Raw genomic sequence first — 18,665 nt, 5'->3', positions numbered from 1 at the left:
TCTGGCTTCCCGCCGAACGCTGTTCCTGCTTGCTGTTCCTGCGTGGAGCTGTCCAGCTCCACGCCTCCTTAATTCACTGACCCTCACGTGTATGCAAAACCTGTATACACTACAACGTGAACCTGGAATGTCTGGAAGCAGAGAAGCCTGGACTAGCAGGTTTCCTCCAGACACCTCCGGAAGGGAGCTTTGCTTTTTCAAGTTGTCTGTTCCATATTTGCATAGCTGGAAATAGTGGGGCCTGGTGTGCACAGGAAAGATGGATGACTGAAAGAAGAAATCCAATTGACAAAACAAAGAATTATTCAGACACTAGAAAAGACCAGCCTGGATATATTCCTTTAGCAAGAGCAGCCACTTCTGGATTTGGAACTATTCCTGTGGGAGGATGATTTGCCTCCAAGCAAATCATTCTTGCCTCTGTGGACACAAAGTCAGAGTCGTACCATCTGTATTTCACGATGTCAGTCTGCATAATTTCTCCAAGTATCTCATGTTCCACAAGTTGTCACATGCTCCCTATGAATGCCTCTGTCCATATATTAAGGACTATACCAAAACAAAAACAAAATGCTTGAGTTTACATGAAACATGAGTTAGGGCAATGTTTCACTTAGCCTACCATTAAGTGGGTTTACACACTATTGTTAGCCATGGTTTATTTAGCCATCATTTAAGGAATAAAGGTATAATATACCGAGTCATGATTACAAATCGCAACAGCGGAGTTAAAGTAAAGCAAACATATGGCATAAAGTGCTCTGTGAAGGCAGCCATCTGCTTTGGTAGACAGATGTACCAGCCCTTGGTGACTTTAGATGGTCAACCAGAGAAGGGAGGACAGAACTAAGTAGGGATTTTCTGTGTTCAGAGAGGAGCCATAATCCCTGATGTAATTCATTGGCCTGGAATGGGCATCCTTCTCCTTCCACCCGCCATTTTTCTAGAGCTGTGTTTCTTAAAGTATGGACCTAGAACTTCTGGGGCTCCCCAAGACCCTCTCAGGTGCCCACAAAATAAAAATTGCCAGCCTGTGTTGAAAAATAAAACAATATTAAAATTCCATTAAACAATTATGAAAAGTGTTTGCAACAAAGAATGTGCCAATTTTAATTTTTAATACAGTAAATATTGATAAATATAACACACACAAACAAATGTCTTTTGGGGTTCTCCATAATTTTTAAATGTGGGAAGGGGTCCTGAAAAAGAAAAAGTTGAAGAAACGCTGTTCTACAATAAACCATATGTGTCAGAATCCATTTATATCATATTCATAAATGGAATGTTTCAAACATTATCCCATGGATTCTGTCATCTCCCGAAGAGAAGAGGATAGATGTGTATTGAACCGGCAATAGGCATTTCAAAGGAAAGGAGAAGCCTTTTGAACTGGGGAAACAAAAGGGGGGGCTAGCATCTGGGTTTTGTCACGGTAGACAGCAATAAACAAAAGGGTCCTAACTTCCTCTTTCCCACGAGATGGATGATACGAGAGGAAGGATGGGGGGGGACTGACCAAATGGGGATTAAGGGGGGTTAAACCGGGAATTCTTTATAAGGGTTTACATCGTGGAAATATTAAGCCCTGTCTCATTTCCTACAACCGAGCATGTCATAGTAAAGATTTCTTTTGGACTAAAACCCTGGCTCCAAGAGTTTTGTCTTCCTAAGACGTGGTTTGGGGTGGGTCCTGACATTAGACAGGGCTTGCAACGAAAGTCAACCCGGGAAGAAGAACCTTACCGGGGGATTTTGCAAATAAATATGATGTCTGACGATGAAGCAAGAAGGGAAGAAAGCCCCACGGAGAAGGAGCCTTCCCCCCAGCCGAACTCCCAGAAACATTGGGAAGCTGAGGCATCATATTCCTCCTGGGAGGAAACGGAGCAGCACGAACAAAAACCCCGGTGGTCGATGGGCGTTGGAAGGAAAAGTGAGTGGAAAAAGGCTTCGAGAGAAGTGACCCTGAGACGGAGCGACCACCAACCGGAATGGAAACAAGAGATGGAGAACTCCCTGCACACCAGTGAGGAAGAGCGGATTCTGGAAAAAGCTATTGACTTGATGAAAACAACCCTGAGCTCACTAAGGGAGGAGAGAGCTGGAAACCACAACACCTGGGGTCGCAACTGGAGGGGTAACGGAAGGGACCCAACACCTGAAACCCCAGGGCTGTCCAATGGAACAGGAGCCGCTGACTCAGCGGTACCCACCCCCCCCAGACCCACAGATGGGGACCGAGATGAGGAGCGATACACTCCGCGGCGCAGACAACGCTCCAGCCAAAGATTCCCACCCCTGGAAGCAAAATTCAAGGGGGAGCCATCACGACTGGGATTTTTCCTAACCCAAGTCCTCAGCTACATGGAAGAGTACGGACGGGACATCCCCAGTGACAAAACACGCATCCGAATTGTGCAATCTGCCCTGGACGGGATGGCCGCAGACTGGGTGGTGAACCTGCATGACTCCAACGCCCCAGAACTCAACGACTTCAACCGATTCATGTCATCCTTGAGACGACGATTTGAGGACCCTTTGGCTGACCGGAAGGCCCGGGAGAGAATCAAGACGGTGAGGCAGGGCAGGAGAACAGTGGCCGAATATACCCAAGAATTCCGAGCCATCGCCAGCAAGCTGAACTGGCCAGAAGACATCCTCCTCAGCCATTTCAAAGATGGTCTAAACTACGACCTGTATGACGCTTGCCTGCCTCGGGGAGACCCCTACCATCTCGATGACTGGTATGTCCTGGCAGAGGAAGTGGAAATAGACCTATTGAAAAGACAACGCAGAGGAAAACCATCGGGCCGCCCGCCACTCGAGCAAACACGTGAGGGGGAAAACCCACCGGCCACGGCTAAAAAATCAAAGGGATGTTTCAATTGCGGGAGAGAGGGCCACCGTGCTGCAGAATGTCGTTCGAAAGCCCCTCCACGCAAAACAGAGGCACCATCTTCCAAAAAGCTGGGGAAGTCTCAAGGCAACCCAAAAGAATCTTCCATGAAGGGGACAGAGGCTGTAGAGTCCACAATTTCTGCCAAAACCTGGGATTGGACTCCGGCCTACACTGCAGGGGCGGTGGACACCTCGGAAGACAGCTCAGAGGGAGAACCTTTGGTAAGTGGACCTCTTCCACCCATACTTAAGACAGTAACTATATTAGCTTCCTCTGCACCAAAAGCAAATGAAATAAAAGCTTTGATAGACTCTGGCTGCATCCGCTGCCTCATCAGCCCAACACTGGTGGAGGAACTGAGCATCCCAGTGAGGAGGCTAAAACAACCAATCTCCTTCAGTCAATTAGACGGGTCTATAGCAGGGGGGGGACCAGCTACCCTAGCCACTCTACCACTCCACATGTCCCTGGGGTCCCATGAGGAAGACATAACATTTATAGTGGCCCCAGGCATGGCATGCCCAATGATTTTAGGACTGGAATGGCTGAAGAAATGGAACCCCGGGATAAACTGGAGGACTGCAGAACTCAACTTCCCAAAAGGGGAACAGGAAAACGTAAAACCCCCAAACACCCCCCCAACCCAGAGGGAGGAAAAAGCAGCAGTGGGGGAAGAGAAGGGGCTAACAGAGATACCGGAGGAATACAGGGACCTGGCTGAGGTTTTCAGTGAGGAAAGAGCAGATGAGCTCCCCCCCCACCGCCCCACAGACTGCACCATAGAATTCAAACCTGGGGCAAAACTCCCAAAACCCAGGATGTATGCCATGAGCCCAAGGGAAATGGCAGAAATGGAAAGATTCATAAAGAAAAACTTAGAAAGAGGATTTATTGAGCCCGCCAAACCCAAAGTAGCCGCCCCGGTTCTGTTCAGGGAGAAGAAGGATGGTTCCTTTCGTTTGGTTGTAGATTACCGGAACCTAAATACAATTAGTGAATGTAATCTATACCCCCTTCCCCTAATGAAGGATATGCTATCCCACCTATCGAAAGGAAAGATCTTTACCAAACTAGACCTGAGGGAAGCATACTACCGTATTAGGATTAAGGAAGGAGACGAATGGAAAACTGCATTCAACTGCCCAATGGGGTGCTATCAATTCAAAGTATTGCCATTTGGACTGCAAGGGGCCCCCGCAGTCTTTATGCAATTAATTAATGACGTACTGAGAGAGCACCTATATAAGGGGGTCCTGGTTTACCTCGATGACATCCTTATCTTCACAGAAACCAAAGAGGAACATATCAAACTAGTCAGAGCAGTCCTGAAGAAATTGCGAGCTGCCCATTTATATGCTAAATTATCGAAGTGTGAATTTCATAAGGAAAAAATCGACTACCTGGGATATCGCATATCCCCAGAGGGCATCGAAATGGACCCAGAGAAGGTCAGGGCAGTACTAGAGTGGGCACCCCCCCGCACACGGAAGCAATTGCAAAGTTTCCTGGGGTTTGCAAATTTCTACCGCCAATTCATCCCTGCATTTGGCCAAATAGCCATGCCCCTCACAAATTTGTTGAAAACGAAGGGGGGGTCACCCGTGAAACCCAGCCAGCCTCTGAAATGGTCAATGGAATGTCAAGCAGCATTTGAGAGGCTAAAGAGACTCTTTTCTGTGGAACCTGTACTTAAACACCCAGATCCCAACAAACCTTTTGTAATACAGGCAGATGCGAGCGACGTAGCAGTCGGAGCCGTATTACTACAAGAAAATGATGAGGGGGCGTTGCAACCTTGCGCATATACATCCAGGAAACTTACAGAAACTGAACAACGATGGCCAATATGGGAGAAGGAAGCATTCTCATTAAGGTGGTCATTATTAACTTGGCGTCAATTTTTGGAAGGAAATAAAATACCTTTTCAAGTCTGGACTGACCACAAAAATTTAGAAGCACTAAAAACGCCCAGGAAGCTCACTCCTAAGCAAGCCCGCTGGTCCCAACACTTTCACCGATTCAATTTCACTCTCAAACACTTACCGGGGGGAAAGAACTTCCTGGCAGATGCATTATCCCGCATGCCCCAATATAACAGCACAAGAGTTACTGACTTCAAACCACTTGTACCGGAACAACAACTGGCAGCACCAGTCACCACCAGGGCACAAGAAAAAATGAAACCGAAGGTAGATAGCCAAACTGGAATAGAATTCAGGAAATCTTTGGAAAGTGATGAATGGTTCCAGAAAAATAAACATGTGTGCACAATTAAAGATGGACTGCCGTGGGTGGGGGAGAAGCTATATATACCTGCCACACAGAGAATCAATTTCATGCAACTGTGCCATGATACAAAATCAGCAGGACACTTTGGCTTTGTAAAAACCTTACACTTAACTAAAAGGCAATTTTGGTGGCCATCTATGAAAAAGGACATTGAAAGCTATGTGGGTAGCTGTCAAATTTGCGCAATGGCCAAGAGGTTACAAGGGAAATCGCCAGGACTGTTACAACCAGTGGCGAATCCCTCAGCCCCATGGAAAGAAATAGCCATGGATTTTATTGTGGAACTACCAGAAAGCAACGGAAACACCGTTATCTGGACTGTTACTGATCTGTTCTCTAAGCAAGTCCATTTCATACCTTGCCCAAAAATTCCTACTGCAAAAACATTAGCAAAACTTTTTGTACAACATATTTACAGATTGCATGGAGCACCACTACGCATCATATCTGACAGAGGGGTGCAATTTACCTCAGCATTCTGGAAGGAATTTTTATCTCTGTTAGGAACCACCCAAGGACTGACATCTAGTCATCACCCTCAGGGTAATGGTCAATCTGAAAGGGCTAACTCTGTACTTGAACAATATTTAAGATGTTATGTACATTTTCAGCAGAACAATTGGACAGACCTGCTGCCTTTCGCAGAAGTGGCATATAACAACGCAATTCACTCCAGCACAGGTTACACTCCTTTTCAAGTAGCCACAGGCCAGAGCTTCAACCCCATACCTGATCTAACTCCAAAAGAACCGGTAATTCCAGAACTAAAGGAATGGATTGCTCAGTTACAATACACCTGGCCTATTGTCAGAAAAGCATTAACAGAGGCTAGATTAGCACACAAGACACAGGCAGACAAGAAAAGATCTGATCCCACACCGTTCAAGGTGGGAGAGATGGTATATCTGTCTACAAAATACCTTAAGTCTCTCCAACCCTGTAAAAAACTAGGACCAAAATACATTGGACCTTTTCCAATTAAAAGAATCATAAACCCAGTAACAGTTGAATTAGAACTACCTAAAAATCTTAGACGAATACACCCAATCTTTCACTGCAGTCTAATAAAGAGAGAACAACAATCTCCCCTACGAACAAAAATTCCACCACCACCACCTCCCATCATGGTGGAAGGAGAACAACATTTCGAGGTGAAGGAAATTCTGGATTCCAGGAGACATCATGGAACAACTCAATATCTAGTGGCTTGGAAACACCTCCCCTCCTCAGAAAATGAATGGGTCAGCAAACACCACGTTAAAGCAACAAAGCTGCTTAAGAGATTTCATACAGAATATCCAAACAAACCGAGTTAACATTTACACATGTTATTTTTTCTTCTCTTTTCTTTTCTCCCCCTACAGATGGACACATCTTTCTTCTAAGGAGAGCGGACTGTCAGAATCCATTTATATCATATTCATAAATGGAATGTTTCAAACATTATCCCATGGATTCTGTCATCTCCCGAAGAGAAGAGGATAGATGTGTATTGAACCGGCAATAGGCATTTCAAAGGAAAGGAGAAGCCTTTTGAACTGGGGAAACAAAAGGGGGGGCTAGCATCTGGGTTTTGTCACGGTAGACAGCAATAAACAAAAGGGTCCTAACTTCCTCTTTCCCACGAGATGGATGATACGAGAGGAAGGATGGGGGGGGACTGACCAAATGGGGATTAAGGGGGGTTAAACTGGGAATTCTTTATAAGGGTTTACATCGTGGAAATATTAAGCCCTGTCTCATTTCCTACAACCGAGCATGTCATAGTAAAGATTTCTTTTGGACTAAAACCCTGGCTCCAAGAGTTTTGTCTTCCTAAGACATGGTTTGGGGTGGGTCCTGACATTATGTGTTTCAGATATAACTCAGCCCAGCTGGCACCAGATCAAATCCCAGAAGCCCAGCCGTGACCTCTAACTCTCCTTTGGCCTCCTTTTCTGCTCTGCAGGGCTTTGGGTGGATCTGGAAGTGGCCTATCAAGGATTCCTGAAGATGACCCTGGAGACCAAGATGAACTTGTACAAACTAGGCAAAGAAGAGCTGGAGAAGGGAAACGGGGGAGCAGATAAGGACAGAAAAGGGTGAGACTTCTTGGAAACTTTCTTTAGCTGCCAGCTGAGCTCCCAGGACAGATGCTGGCCCTCTTTAAGAAACTCCCTAGGCCTAGACGACAGCAACGGGTGTGCCGTCACCTGCCCTGTGACCGCGGCTTCCTTTATGCTACTACCTGGCTTTGCAGTTTGTCCTGGAACAACCAGCTATAAGAGAAAGTTTGTTTTGCTATTTTTTATTTTTAAATATAAACGTTATTGAAGAATTTGTAACAAAATAAAAGCATTGCAAATGTTAGAAGAAAATAAATAAAATAATAATAGTGAATAATAAGAAAAAAGAAAAAAAGGAAAATATTAGATTACATTAAAAAGGTAAAGGTTCCCCCACACATGCGTGCTAGTCATTTCCAACTCTAAGGGCCGGTGCTCATCTCCGTTTCAAAGCCGAAGAGCCAGTGCTTGTCCGAGGACGTCTCCGTGGTCATGTGGCCTGCATGACTAGACACCAAAGGCACATGGAACGCTGTTACCTGTTACCTGTTACCTTAATAGGGACCGTAGTGGTCCCTATTTTTCTACTTGCATTTTTATGTGCTTTCAAACTGCTAGGTTGGCAGAAGCTGGGATGAGTAACAGGCGCTCACTCTGTTACGTGGCACTTGGGATTCGACCCGCCAAACTGCCGACCTTCTGATCGACAAGCTCAGCGTCCTAACCCACTGAGCCACTGCGTCATTAGATCAACTTATAAAAAGACAGCTTTGATTTTTTTGAAGTGGTTGTAAATGCATTTAAATGCATTATATACCTTCTCTATCTGATGTTACATCATCATTTCCTTCTTTCCATAAGCTCCCTTTTCTAATTTTCAAACCTGTCAATCACAAGTCCATTTTTCTCTTTTTTCAGCAAAAAGTCCACAAGGCACTTCCAGTCACTGATAAAGTAGTTATTGATCTTTCACCTATCAAAGAACTTAATTTTTCTATCTCTACTAATTCTGTTACCTTCACCAACCTCTGTTGTGGGTATTTAGGAATCTTTCCATTTTGTATATATAATTGTCTCACAGTACAAATCATATATTAGGATGCTCCTCCGTTACTCTTTTGCCCATTAATCCCAGCAAGAGCAGTTCTGATTCCAGTTGAATGTTGATCTTCAAAATTCTTTGTAACATCGTCTGTATTTGAACCCAAAATTTCTGGCTTTTTTATTACACCTTGCATGATTTCTGGCTTTTTTATTACACCTTGCATGATAAAATGACCCTTCATGTTGTCCACATTTCTAACATAAATTGAAGTATTTTTATATATTCTAGACCAGTGTTTTTCAACCACTGTTGTTGCCTGGTGTGCCGTGGGAAAAATTGAAAAGTAATTATAAAATACTTTCTTTGTGTTTATTTGATTCCTATTCAAGAGAATTACTTTATATATAGTCAATATAGGCACAGAGTTAAATTTTTTAACATTTTCTAATGGTGGAGTGCCTCGTGATTTTTTTCATGAAACAAGTGTGCCTTTGCCCAAAAAAGGTTGAAAAACACTGTTCTAGACAATTTTTCTGGAGTTATATGCCAACAGTATATCATTTTACAGAAATTCTCTTTTAAGTTATAATATGTAATTTTCAAATTTTTAAATCACATATTTCCCCTTTGCTCCATCAATATTCCATGTCCAAAGTACCAATTTTACCACATAGTCTTCTACTTGTTCTTCCATTTCAAATTTCAAAAGTGTCCATGTTTTAGCAATTACATGTTCGTTATTTAGTCCAACTTCTGTCTTTTGCTGCTCAGTTCCAAATGTCCTATTATCTACTTTAAATCTTTCTCTGGTTAAGACCAGTTTTTAGCACAGCAAGGCCTTTGTACGTACAGTACAATTCTCAAGCTTCAGCTAGGCTGATGAGATTAAAATATATACAGTGTATTTTCTTCACAGGCCAGTGTGTCTTCTTACAGTTCTGTCAAAACAGTAAGCTCTTTTCCCCACAAATCCCCCCTTTTACTTTTCACAATCAGTATTGATTTTTACATTCATATTTCTCAAATTGTTGCAACATTCTTCCAACCTCTTCACTCTCATATTTCATTTTCTATCCAACCATACAGTCTTTACAACAAATCATCATCATTGGTCCAAGTTGCATACAACAACAAATCATCATTCCAATTATCAATATTAAAATTCCCAACATTACTAATTGTTTTAGCCATCCGGCCAAGTTAGGGATCCAATCACTGAGTCTTTTCAAGGGATTTCAACCATCCCTCCCTATCGCCCTAGCCTTTTCTTGTAATTTATTTACTTGTTCATGATGTTTTTCAATTAGTTCAGAATAATCAGGTACTCCTTCACTAGTATTACGTATCCAAGTACAACTGTAATCAATTTGCTCTCCACATAGTCCATTCACAGCAGCTGCTAAAGTCTCTATTTCTAATTGTTGTCTTATCTAGGTAGTCCTTACTATTTTTAATTCTTCACTTATTTTTATTTTTATTTATTTATTTATCCTCATTTTACCTACCTCGGAAGGATGGAAGGCTGAGTCAACCTTGAGCCTGGTGGGATGCGAACCTGCACTGATTGCAGGCAGCTGGTGTTACTTAAGGAGGCATTAGCCCACTGCTCCACCAAGGCAACATTGTATCATTTTGAGTTGTGTTTATTATTTCATCCATAATATTGGTGTAATTATTTATTCTATTCACCATTTCCCATCCCCATCCTGTAAACGAAGGGGCTAAAGTCCACCATCTATCCTCAGCTTCAAACAAGTCTTTTTTCCTCCTATTTAACAAATACCTGGGATGTTCTGGTGTGAATATATGTGTCTCATCCTGCATCTCCATTACCGGCACCAACTTAGCAAGGTAACACCATCCGATTCTTCTCATGTTCATATATTGGAAACATTTGTTTTCACAACGATAATAAATGTTATTTCCAGCACTAGGCATTAGCAACACTGTAGTGATAAGCATTAGGAATTCAAGAGCTGGTTTGTGTGACACCCTTTTGTCCAACTGTCTCTGTCTGATGTGGAAATGTGAAAAAGATAACTAGGAATGATGGTCCAGATTCAGCTGCTTCAGATGGGGAATGTCATAGAATACCAGAGTTGGAAGGGACCTTGGAGGTCTTCTAGTCCAACCCCCTACTCAAGGAGGAGACCCTAGACCAGAAGTCCCCAACCTTTTGAGCACCATGGACTGGTTCCATGGAGAGAGGTTTTTCTGCAGACCGGAGGGTGTGTGGTTTTGTGTGCTGCCTGCATCTCGCAGATGGGGCTTTGGTTGTTTGTGCAGACCGGTTGCTGGTGTGCCATGGCCCAATACTGGTCCACGGATTGGGGGTTGGGGACCCCTGCTCTAGACAATTGTAGAGAAATGGTGGTCCATTCTCCTCTTGAAAGCCTCCAGTGACCTCCTGCTGAGCTATTTAAGATGCCGTTCTATTCTCCAGCCATTTCCTGCCACTGCTAACAAATCCTTTCTATTCTCATCCTCTGTGTCGGTCACTGTCCTTAGGATTCACTTCTTAATCTCAGGAAAGGGAATTAAAGCAGCAGAGCAGACTGTAAGTCTGACCCACATGGCTCCGCCAAGGACAGACCTTGGAAAGGCCGCCAGCTTCTCACCCTGATCTCCTTCTCCTTGCAGCACGAAACCCCACATAGAGCTGTTGGCCGAGAGTGATGCAGAGTCCTCCAGCGCCGGTTCTTCTGAGGAGGAAGACATGCCTGTTGTGGAGCTCTCGGGGATCCCTGGAGAAAGGAAAATCCCTCCTGGTGTTGAAGGGTAACACCCCCCCCCCCAGGCAACCAGGGCTCTGCCTCCACTTTCCCATTTAGCACTCCCCGGTCATGACCTGGTCCCAGCAGGTGGTCATTCTTTCCAGCTGAACGGGGGAAGAACTGCACAGAGTTTAGAGTAGCGTTTTCCTCCTCCAGCCAGTCCTTTCCCACCAGAGCGTGGGGGGGGGGACTTGCCTGGCACACAACACACACACACCATTGTCTTGCAGGTAAAATGCTTTGGGTGTGAGCAGAGGGTCATTTTGGAAATGTTGGGAGGCACTGAGTAAGTGAGTGTTCTGCTGTGGCTACAGCTCATGGAGCAAGTTTGCTGTAGTGTCTAATACACCCAACTAGAAACCAGGAAACTGTGAGTTCTAGTCCCATTTTAGGCATGAAATCCTGCTGGGTGACCTTGGGCCAGTCAATCTCCCAGCCCAACCTACCTCACAGGGTGGTTGTGAGGAAAGTAGGAAGAGGAAGGATTATTAGAAATGTTTGCCACCTTGAGTTATTTATAAAAATAATAAAGGTGGGATTAATAAATAAACATATAGCATCATTCCATAAAATACAATTAAATAACAGTAAAATGATAAACAAAGTGATAAAAAGAGAATTAGACGTAAAGAGTTGCAGCAAAAGAAAGCCATGGCTACAATTAAGAATTTAAGTATTTTTTTCTAAATTTCAATGACAGCAGAGCAAAAGTAGCAACTTGATTGCTGACAGTTGGGAATGCATCTGCAAGAAGAGAATTCAGTTTGTTGAGGCCCTTGAGTTCACTTAACCACTAATAATTTTGTCCTGAGCTCACTGTAAATGGAGTAATGGTGGACATAATGGACAATGTCCCCCACTTGACCAACTACAGAGAAATTGTTAGACAAACTGCTTTCAAAGTCTCCCTTTGAGATATGTGGCAGACATGCAGGTGAAGGGATGTTAAAGCTCTTCTCAGTGAAACACTGGCTATGATCGTGAGGTATAGATATATGTTGTATAGTGATGGTACCAAGATGAAAATTTGGATGAAACCTAATATTTTCTGCTCCAAGAGTTAAGTTCAGTTTAGGACTCATCTGAGATGGTATCTAACCTTGGTGATGCCATCAAGATTATGGTATTTCACAGAGGACGGTCTTGTAAGCCAAAAGGATCAGAGCAAAGGGTAACTGATCGCTCTCTGTTCTGCTGTGGACATTAAAAGAGTCCATAGAAAGGAATACAGGAGAAATCAGTCGATGACACTGGCCCTGAATGAGCTTCGGACTAAATTGCGTCTTCCTAATATAGACGATGATAACTTTGCCACTTCTGATGTTATAGTCACCAGCCCAGAGGAGATTAGTATTTGGTAACAGTTGTTCCACAAGGGTTTGCAGGGAAGACCACAGCTTAAACCACAGATTGGGATTCCATCCTGTTGGAAAATAAATGTTAATACAAATAATTAATCCAAAATATTTGCTCTCTGTCTGGACTACCGGGATATAATCACCACCTGCCCTTTGTTGTATAGTTCCTTTCAGATCAGCTGAGATCAAAATTGAAAGCCCACTTTCTCTTCCATGTAGACACACTTTAGTGACAGGGAAGGTATATGAGAAGAATCCAGGCAAGGAAGAAGAAATATCCAGGCACCAAGTTTCCTGTAATGAAACAATATTAAATTTTTATAGGTGCTGTTCAAAACAGGCATCCGCTAATTTTTTGTGTCGCTCAGAAATCCCAAGAGATGGCTTTTATGTAACCTGGAGCCTTAGAAGTGGCACTGGCAGCATTTGAAACATTATGTTCCTGTCTAGGTGCAAGAAGACGTATGTATTAAACTGCTGTCATATTGAAATCGTCAGAACGGAGCAGGCAGAAACTTTGGACTAATAGCAATTAATTTGCTATTTCTGGGCCTGACTGGACTCGCAAGCTAGTGGTTTTGATTACGATATACTCTTCAAATAGCAACTTTTTTTGGTCCTCATTTCTGATCTAGGCCCTCAGATAGAACAGAAGGAAGCAGATTGTCATTATATGAAACAGAACTAGATGGAATAGCAATAGCACTTAGACTTATATACGTTTTATAATGCTTTACAGCACTAAGTGGTTTGCGTAGTGTCAGCATATTGCCCCCAGCAGTTTGGCTCCTCGTTTTACTGACCTCAGAAGGATGGAAGCCTGAGTCAACTCTGAGCAGGTCAGGATTGAATTCCTGACGGCGGGCAGAGTCAGCCTGCAATGCTGCATTCTAACCCCTGCGCCCCCCAAGGAATCAGTTTGGGCTGCTTCAGAGTATAAGGGCAGGGGGACTTGCTGGGATGTGGGTTGTTTTCCTTCTTCGATGGAGTTGTTTGATTTCAGGATTCAAGTATTTCTTCTTCTTTGCAATTTGGTAAGGTTTCGAAATAGTTAAATTAATCTTGCTTCTGGAACTTCATCTATGCCAATATTTTCTTGCATAATTTCAGTATGATTATTTGAGCATTGTCTTAGCCAAGGACACTAAAGATGCTGAGTTGCTGTGGTTCTTATCATTTGGCACACTGCCCAAGGCATGAGACAGGGAAGTCTCTGCTTGAGATGTTAGACCACAGAGTGCAGTCCTTTTTCCATCTCAGAAAACATGTAGTGGATATATCTGAAAAGCAAAAAGAAGAGATTTCATCCTGAGGAACACTCAGGGAATGGTGGAAAGACAGGAGTCTATCTGGGTCAGTCACCGGGACCAGAGTTTTGTCTGCTGGAGCCCATCTTCAGGGAAGTCCACCCTGATCCACCATTCATAATCATTTGTTCTCTACGGGGAACAGTGGTCCTGCCTGCAATGGCAATAGCACTAGGACTTATACACCGCTTCACAGTGCTTTACTTTCTAAGCGGTTTGCAGAGTCAGCATATGGCATATTGCCCCAGTTTGCAACAAATTAAAGATCTTGTAAGTGGGAATTCTCAGGAATTCATTCTTGGCAGAATTCTTACAGGGAAACCATGAAATGGGTGTGAATACAGCAGTGATCTGTATTCAATGATCTGCCTCACTTGTCAGATCCTCAATGTGGTTGACTCAGGATTCCACAGTGTTTTTGCCAAGATGCAAATTTGTGGGTGCCAAAGCCAGTGCACATGTTTCTGCATATCCTCCAGCCATTTTGGCCAATCTGAGTTGGTACTACTATAGCTACCACTGAACAGTGTTAGTTGTTTCTGCCTCTCCTGATCAGGTCTCCCATTTAGGAGAGGAAGTCTTTGGATAGCAACTATTGTCACACTAGTCAACTTATCTGGTTAACCTGGGATGATATATAGGGAACGGTTGCTGGAATTGGGTATGTGTAGTTTAATGAAGAGAAGGGCGAGGGGTGACATGATAGCGGTGTTCCAATATCTCAGGGGCTGCCACAAAGGAGTCAAGCTATTCTCCAAACCACCTGAAGGCAGGACAAGAAGCAACGGATGGAAACTAGTCAAGGAGAGAAGCAACCTAGAACTAAGGAGAAATTTCCTGACAGTTAGAAAAATTAACCAGTGGAACAACCTGCCTCCAGAAGTGGTGAATGCTCCAACACTGGAAGTTTTTAAGAAGAGACTGGCCAGCCATTTGTCTGAAATGGTATAAGGTTTCCTGCCTGAGCAGGGGGTTGGACTAGATGACCTCCAAGGTCTCTTCCAACTTCTTCTTCTTCTTCTTCTTCTTCTTCTTCTTCTTCTTCTTCTTCTTCTTCTTCTTCTTATTATTATTATTATTATTATTATTATTATTATTATTATTATTATTATTATTATATTCTCAGATGTCTCATCCTCTTCCATAGGGTTCTTAAGAAGGATCTATGAGAGGGAGTGAAGTTCTTCCTTGAGACTTGCATTTGGGAACTTCCTGATTTGTCTTCACCATCAATCCAGCTGACTTAGGTTCAGGGAATATACTTGCAGCACATTCTTAAACTCAGCATAGTTTATGCAATTTTATGTCCCCAAACTAGACTGTGACTCAATTCACCCTTATCATGTCTCACATTTGGCCAATGTCACATAGTGAATTCTGGAGAGTAGCTGATCATAGAAATTGAACAAAGCAATATATCTCCATTTGAATTTATTAATTTCCTAATCCCTGCTATCTGCTTCCACTTTTTTCTTAGCTATATCAGTGGTGGCAGCACCAGTCAGAAGATTTTGCATTTTGTGGACAAGATTGCTAAATCCAAATACTTCCAGAAGGCCACTGAAAATGAATTCATTAAGAAGAAGATGGAAGAGGTTTCCAACACTCCACTGCTTTTGACTGTGGAGGTCCAAGATCTGACAGGCACATTGGCTGTGAACATCCCTCCACCTCCAACGGATCGAATCTGGTAGGTGCAAAGGGAGCAGAAGTGGGGGAAGTGACCTTCTGGTCGGGCCGAGCAAAGATGAGGAGGCTGCATGAGATTTGGGCCTCACGGACTTGGAAAAAGAAATGGAGACTTTTTAGTAAACTGTCCCATCACCATATCCCTGGCAGCATCTAGGGCAGCAGCAGGCAGAAGGAAAGTTCATAAATGGTTGAGATCATCCTGGTAGCTCTTCTTGTAAATTCTCCTGAATTCTAGAATTCTAGGGCATGAATATGGTATCTACAACAGGATTACGTAAAGTTGAAGCAACAGTTGCTGTCAAAGAAGAGAACATTCAATTATATTTTTTCCACATCTACCTTTAATATTCTTTCACAAAATAGAATTTGATTCCAGGAGTCAAATGTGCTTCAGAGGGAAACGAAGTAAAATCACTTTTGCTTTCCTGCCCCAGGTACAGCTTCCGAATCCCACCACAGCTGGATCTGAAGGTACGGCCACAGCTAGGAGAATGGGAGGTCACCTTCCCCCACATCGCTGAGTGGATTGAGAAGAAGCTCCATCATGAATTCCAGGTACTTGATTGATGTAGCCAATGATGAAGCATTAGAAGGGATCTTAAGCTGAGCTCAGTTCAGCTCCCTTAAGCGATAAATCTGGGCAGTTCTTGCAGCTGTAAGAGGTGTTGAGAGCCACCTGCTTAAGCGCATTCAAAAGGAATCAAGTTGGGAGCATCTTAATATGTGGTGGTCAAACCTTTTCCCCCAGGAGGCTTTTAAAGTGCAAGACCTACTCCTCCCTGTTCAATTTGGGAAGAGGTTTAGATGGTATGGAAAGGCCCGTGGCTGGTCTTTACCTCCATCTTTTTTAATTGCTGCAGGAAAGAAAAAGCAAATGAGCAGCGGTTTTAAATAGTGCGTGACTGAATCCCAGTGACTGTTCATACAACATACATAATTGGGGTTCTGAATTAACCCATTTTCTGAGTCCACCCAATTTGTTAAACTGCACAATGAGTTGGTTTGCAACATATTAAACCATGCCCAAAGAAACAGGCAAATATAATTCTAATCAAGCTTATGCATTGTGCATATGCAGCATCTATATCTTTAATGGGGGTGGTTAAAAAGTTGCTAGATGTGACCAGTTATTCCCAGTTATTCCTGGGGAAACCAGGCAGTAGCTTCCCTGCTTTTCCTTAGTGCCTGATGTGATGCTTCAGTTCCAAGTCAGTTCACGTTCTGCTCCTTTCTTCTCCCTGATCTTCCTGCTCGATACTTTACTTGCTTCCCCAGTATGAAGCTATCTCACCACGCACACTTCCCTTAGCCAATTAGTATTAATTATTAATTAACATTGCAATGCATCCATTGAAGGCATTAATTAACACTGAAAGTTGCCATGTTTACTTCTGAATCAAGCTAGGGATGCATTGTGCCTGCCGAGTGTGCAGTTCTCTTCCTCTGCTTAATCTGGATCCTTTCAATTATTTCTCGCAGTAGCTAAACTGAGCTCTCTTGTGCACACTCAGGAATAGAAAGGTGAGAAAGGAATAATTTAAACGAATAAACCAAGCACAGTTTATTCTACAGTGGAGAGGCCTGGAACTATGTGTCACAATAGCTGTCCTGGTTAACTGTAGTTGTGCATTCTCTGAAATGTCCAGTTGGCTCACCTTCTGCAGCCTCATCCTTGGTCTCACTGTAAGAGGCTACAGGGCTTCACCAAACCTTCCACTTGCAAACCTCCAGGCAGATTTAATTTTAATTTTACACTCTTGCTTCCGGTCAGAAAATTTTAGTGATGCCCAATATGGATGACATCATCTTGCCTCTGATGCACTCTGGTTTGGAGTCCCATCCTCCCACAGAAGGACCCCAGGAAGAGCTTCCAGCTGAGGAGGTCAGAAACAGGTGAGGTGATGTCCTCTGCTGGCCTGAGAACAAAGGTTCTCCTCCTCCAAGTCTCCCTGCTGGCTCTCTTCTCTCTGGAAGTGTTTTCAGACGAAGGAGATTTGTCTGGACATCTCTTGCTGCAGAAGGAAATACTCCAGGTGGGAAAGAAAAGGCAGGAGATATGCCAAGACCCCTGGCTGCTTGGAATTTTCTCCATGTGCCATCTCTGCAAATAACTTCAGTTTTAAGCATCAGTGAAATGGCAGAACTATCAATAACACTGAACAGGGTCTGTGTGAAGGAGGAAATAAGAGCGAAAGACCCCTTCAGCTACTACAAAAGGGCTAACGTGGGGGGGGGAGGGGGAGAAGCCAATTGGAGCCAAGACTCAAAACCAATTTGATCCAAGACTCAAAACTGCTCAGCAATTCCCATTTTAGCCTGAGGAAAGAAAGATGCCTGACTGACAGTTTTTTTGGGGGAAAAGAAATGATTTGTGTTTCCTACCATACCATCTGGGAACTGAAGCTTTGGTTTTGAACTCACTCTGACCCCAGGAGCAGCTGAAGGCTAAGAATACGGGGCAGGGGAGCCACCAACACTCCACAGTCCCGATCCAAAGGTCTCAAAGGAAACACGACCTAGTCTGCGTTTTGAAATGTGCTTCAGTTCAGAAACTCCTGGGGCCAGGAAGAAGGTGGGGAGTGGACCCCTTCTCTAAGCATTAAGTGAAAGAACCGACTGCTGGCGCCAGTGAGTCAGGGGAGCAGGGTACTTTTCTACCTGAGTGCATGGATTCTCTAATCGTCTTTATCCCCACCCTCCAGGGGGCCCTCCCGGATGGTCTTCCCATGCACGCCCACAGCCAACTGCCGGAGTCTTGGAGCTGACCAGGAGAGGCACAACAGGACCACGTAGCAGCTCAACCGGGCCAGCTGCCATGGGACCCTCGTGTCCTCTTTGCAATACAATGTTTCGAGAAAGCAAACAACAATGCACACATTGACATTAGTGAGCTGGATACTTCTATAAGGGCTTTGCCAACCTGGGATAATGTGTGTATCTGACGGCTGCAAGAACAAGAGAGAATGTGAAAGAAAATAAAGGCTTGTATCAGTCCTTGAAGTGTTCATTTTTCCTTTCCTGATGGGCCCAGAATCACTGGGAATTTGACAGTATAAACATTTAATAAATTATTATTACTCATATGACAGAAATTAAATTAAATATTAAAGCATTCTGGCACCGCTTATGTAGTATGGATTTGAATTTAGTCAACAAATCATGATTAAATAAGCCATAGCTAATTCACCCTAATGGTCATGCTGTTTCCAAAATTTTAAAAAATCCTCATGTTTTATGGGCAAAGACTATTTCC

At 43.6% G+C, this 18,665-nt stretch overlaps 1 protein-coding gene across 1 annotated transcript in view; it reads left to right on the top strand.

Annotated features, from left to right (window-relative positions):
• LOC308674018 (testis-expressed protein 2-like) overlaps nt 1–18,352 on the top strand; it is a gene marked incomplete at its 5' end in the record, with an annotated part of 33,057 nt that extends 14,705 nt beyond the window's left edge. The window contains 6 exon segments of the mRNA XM_081338162.1: nt 7,140–7,272; nt 10,922–11,059; nt 15,198–15,410; nt 15,847–15,967; nt 17,184–17,305; nt 18,115–18,352. Coding sequence (XP_081194288.1) covers nt 7,140–7,272; nt 10,922–11,059; nt 15,198–15,410; nt 15,847–15,967; nt 17,184–17,305; nt 18,115–18,205 — 818 coding nt within the window. The 3' untranslated portion in view covers nt 18,206–18,352.
• Between the last annotated feature and the right edge of the window lie 313 nt (nt 18,353–18,665).

Source organism: Vipera berus, assembly GCF_964194415.1.
Source record: "Vipera berus genome assembly, chromosome: 13".
NCBI classification, from domain to species: domain Eukaryota; kingdom Metazoa; phylum Chordata; class Lepidosauria; order Squamata; family Viperidae; genus Vipera; species Vipera berus.
This window is presented reverse-complemented; position numbering and strand designations above follow the sequence as displayed.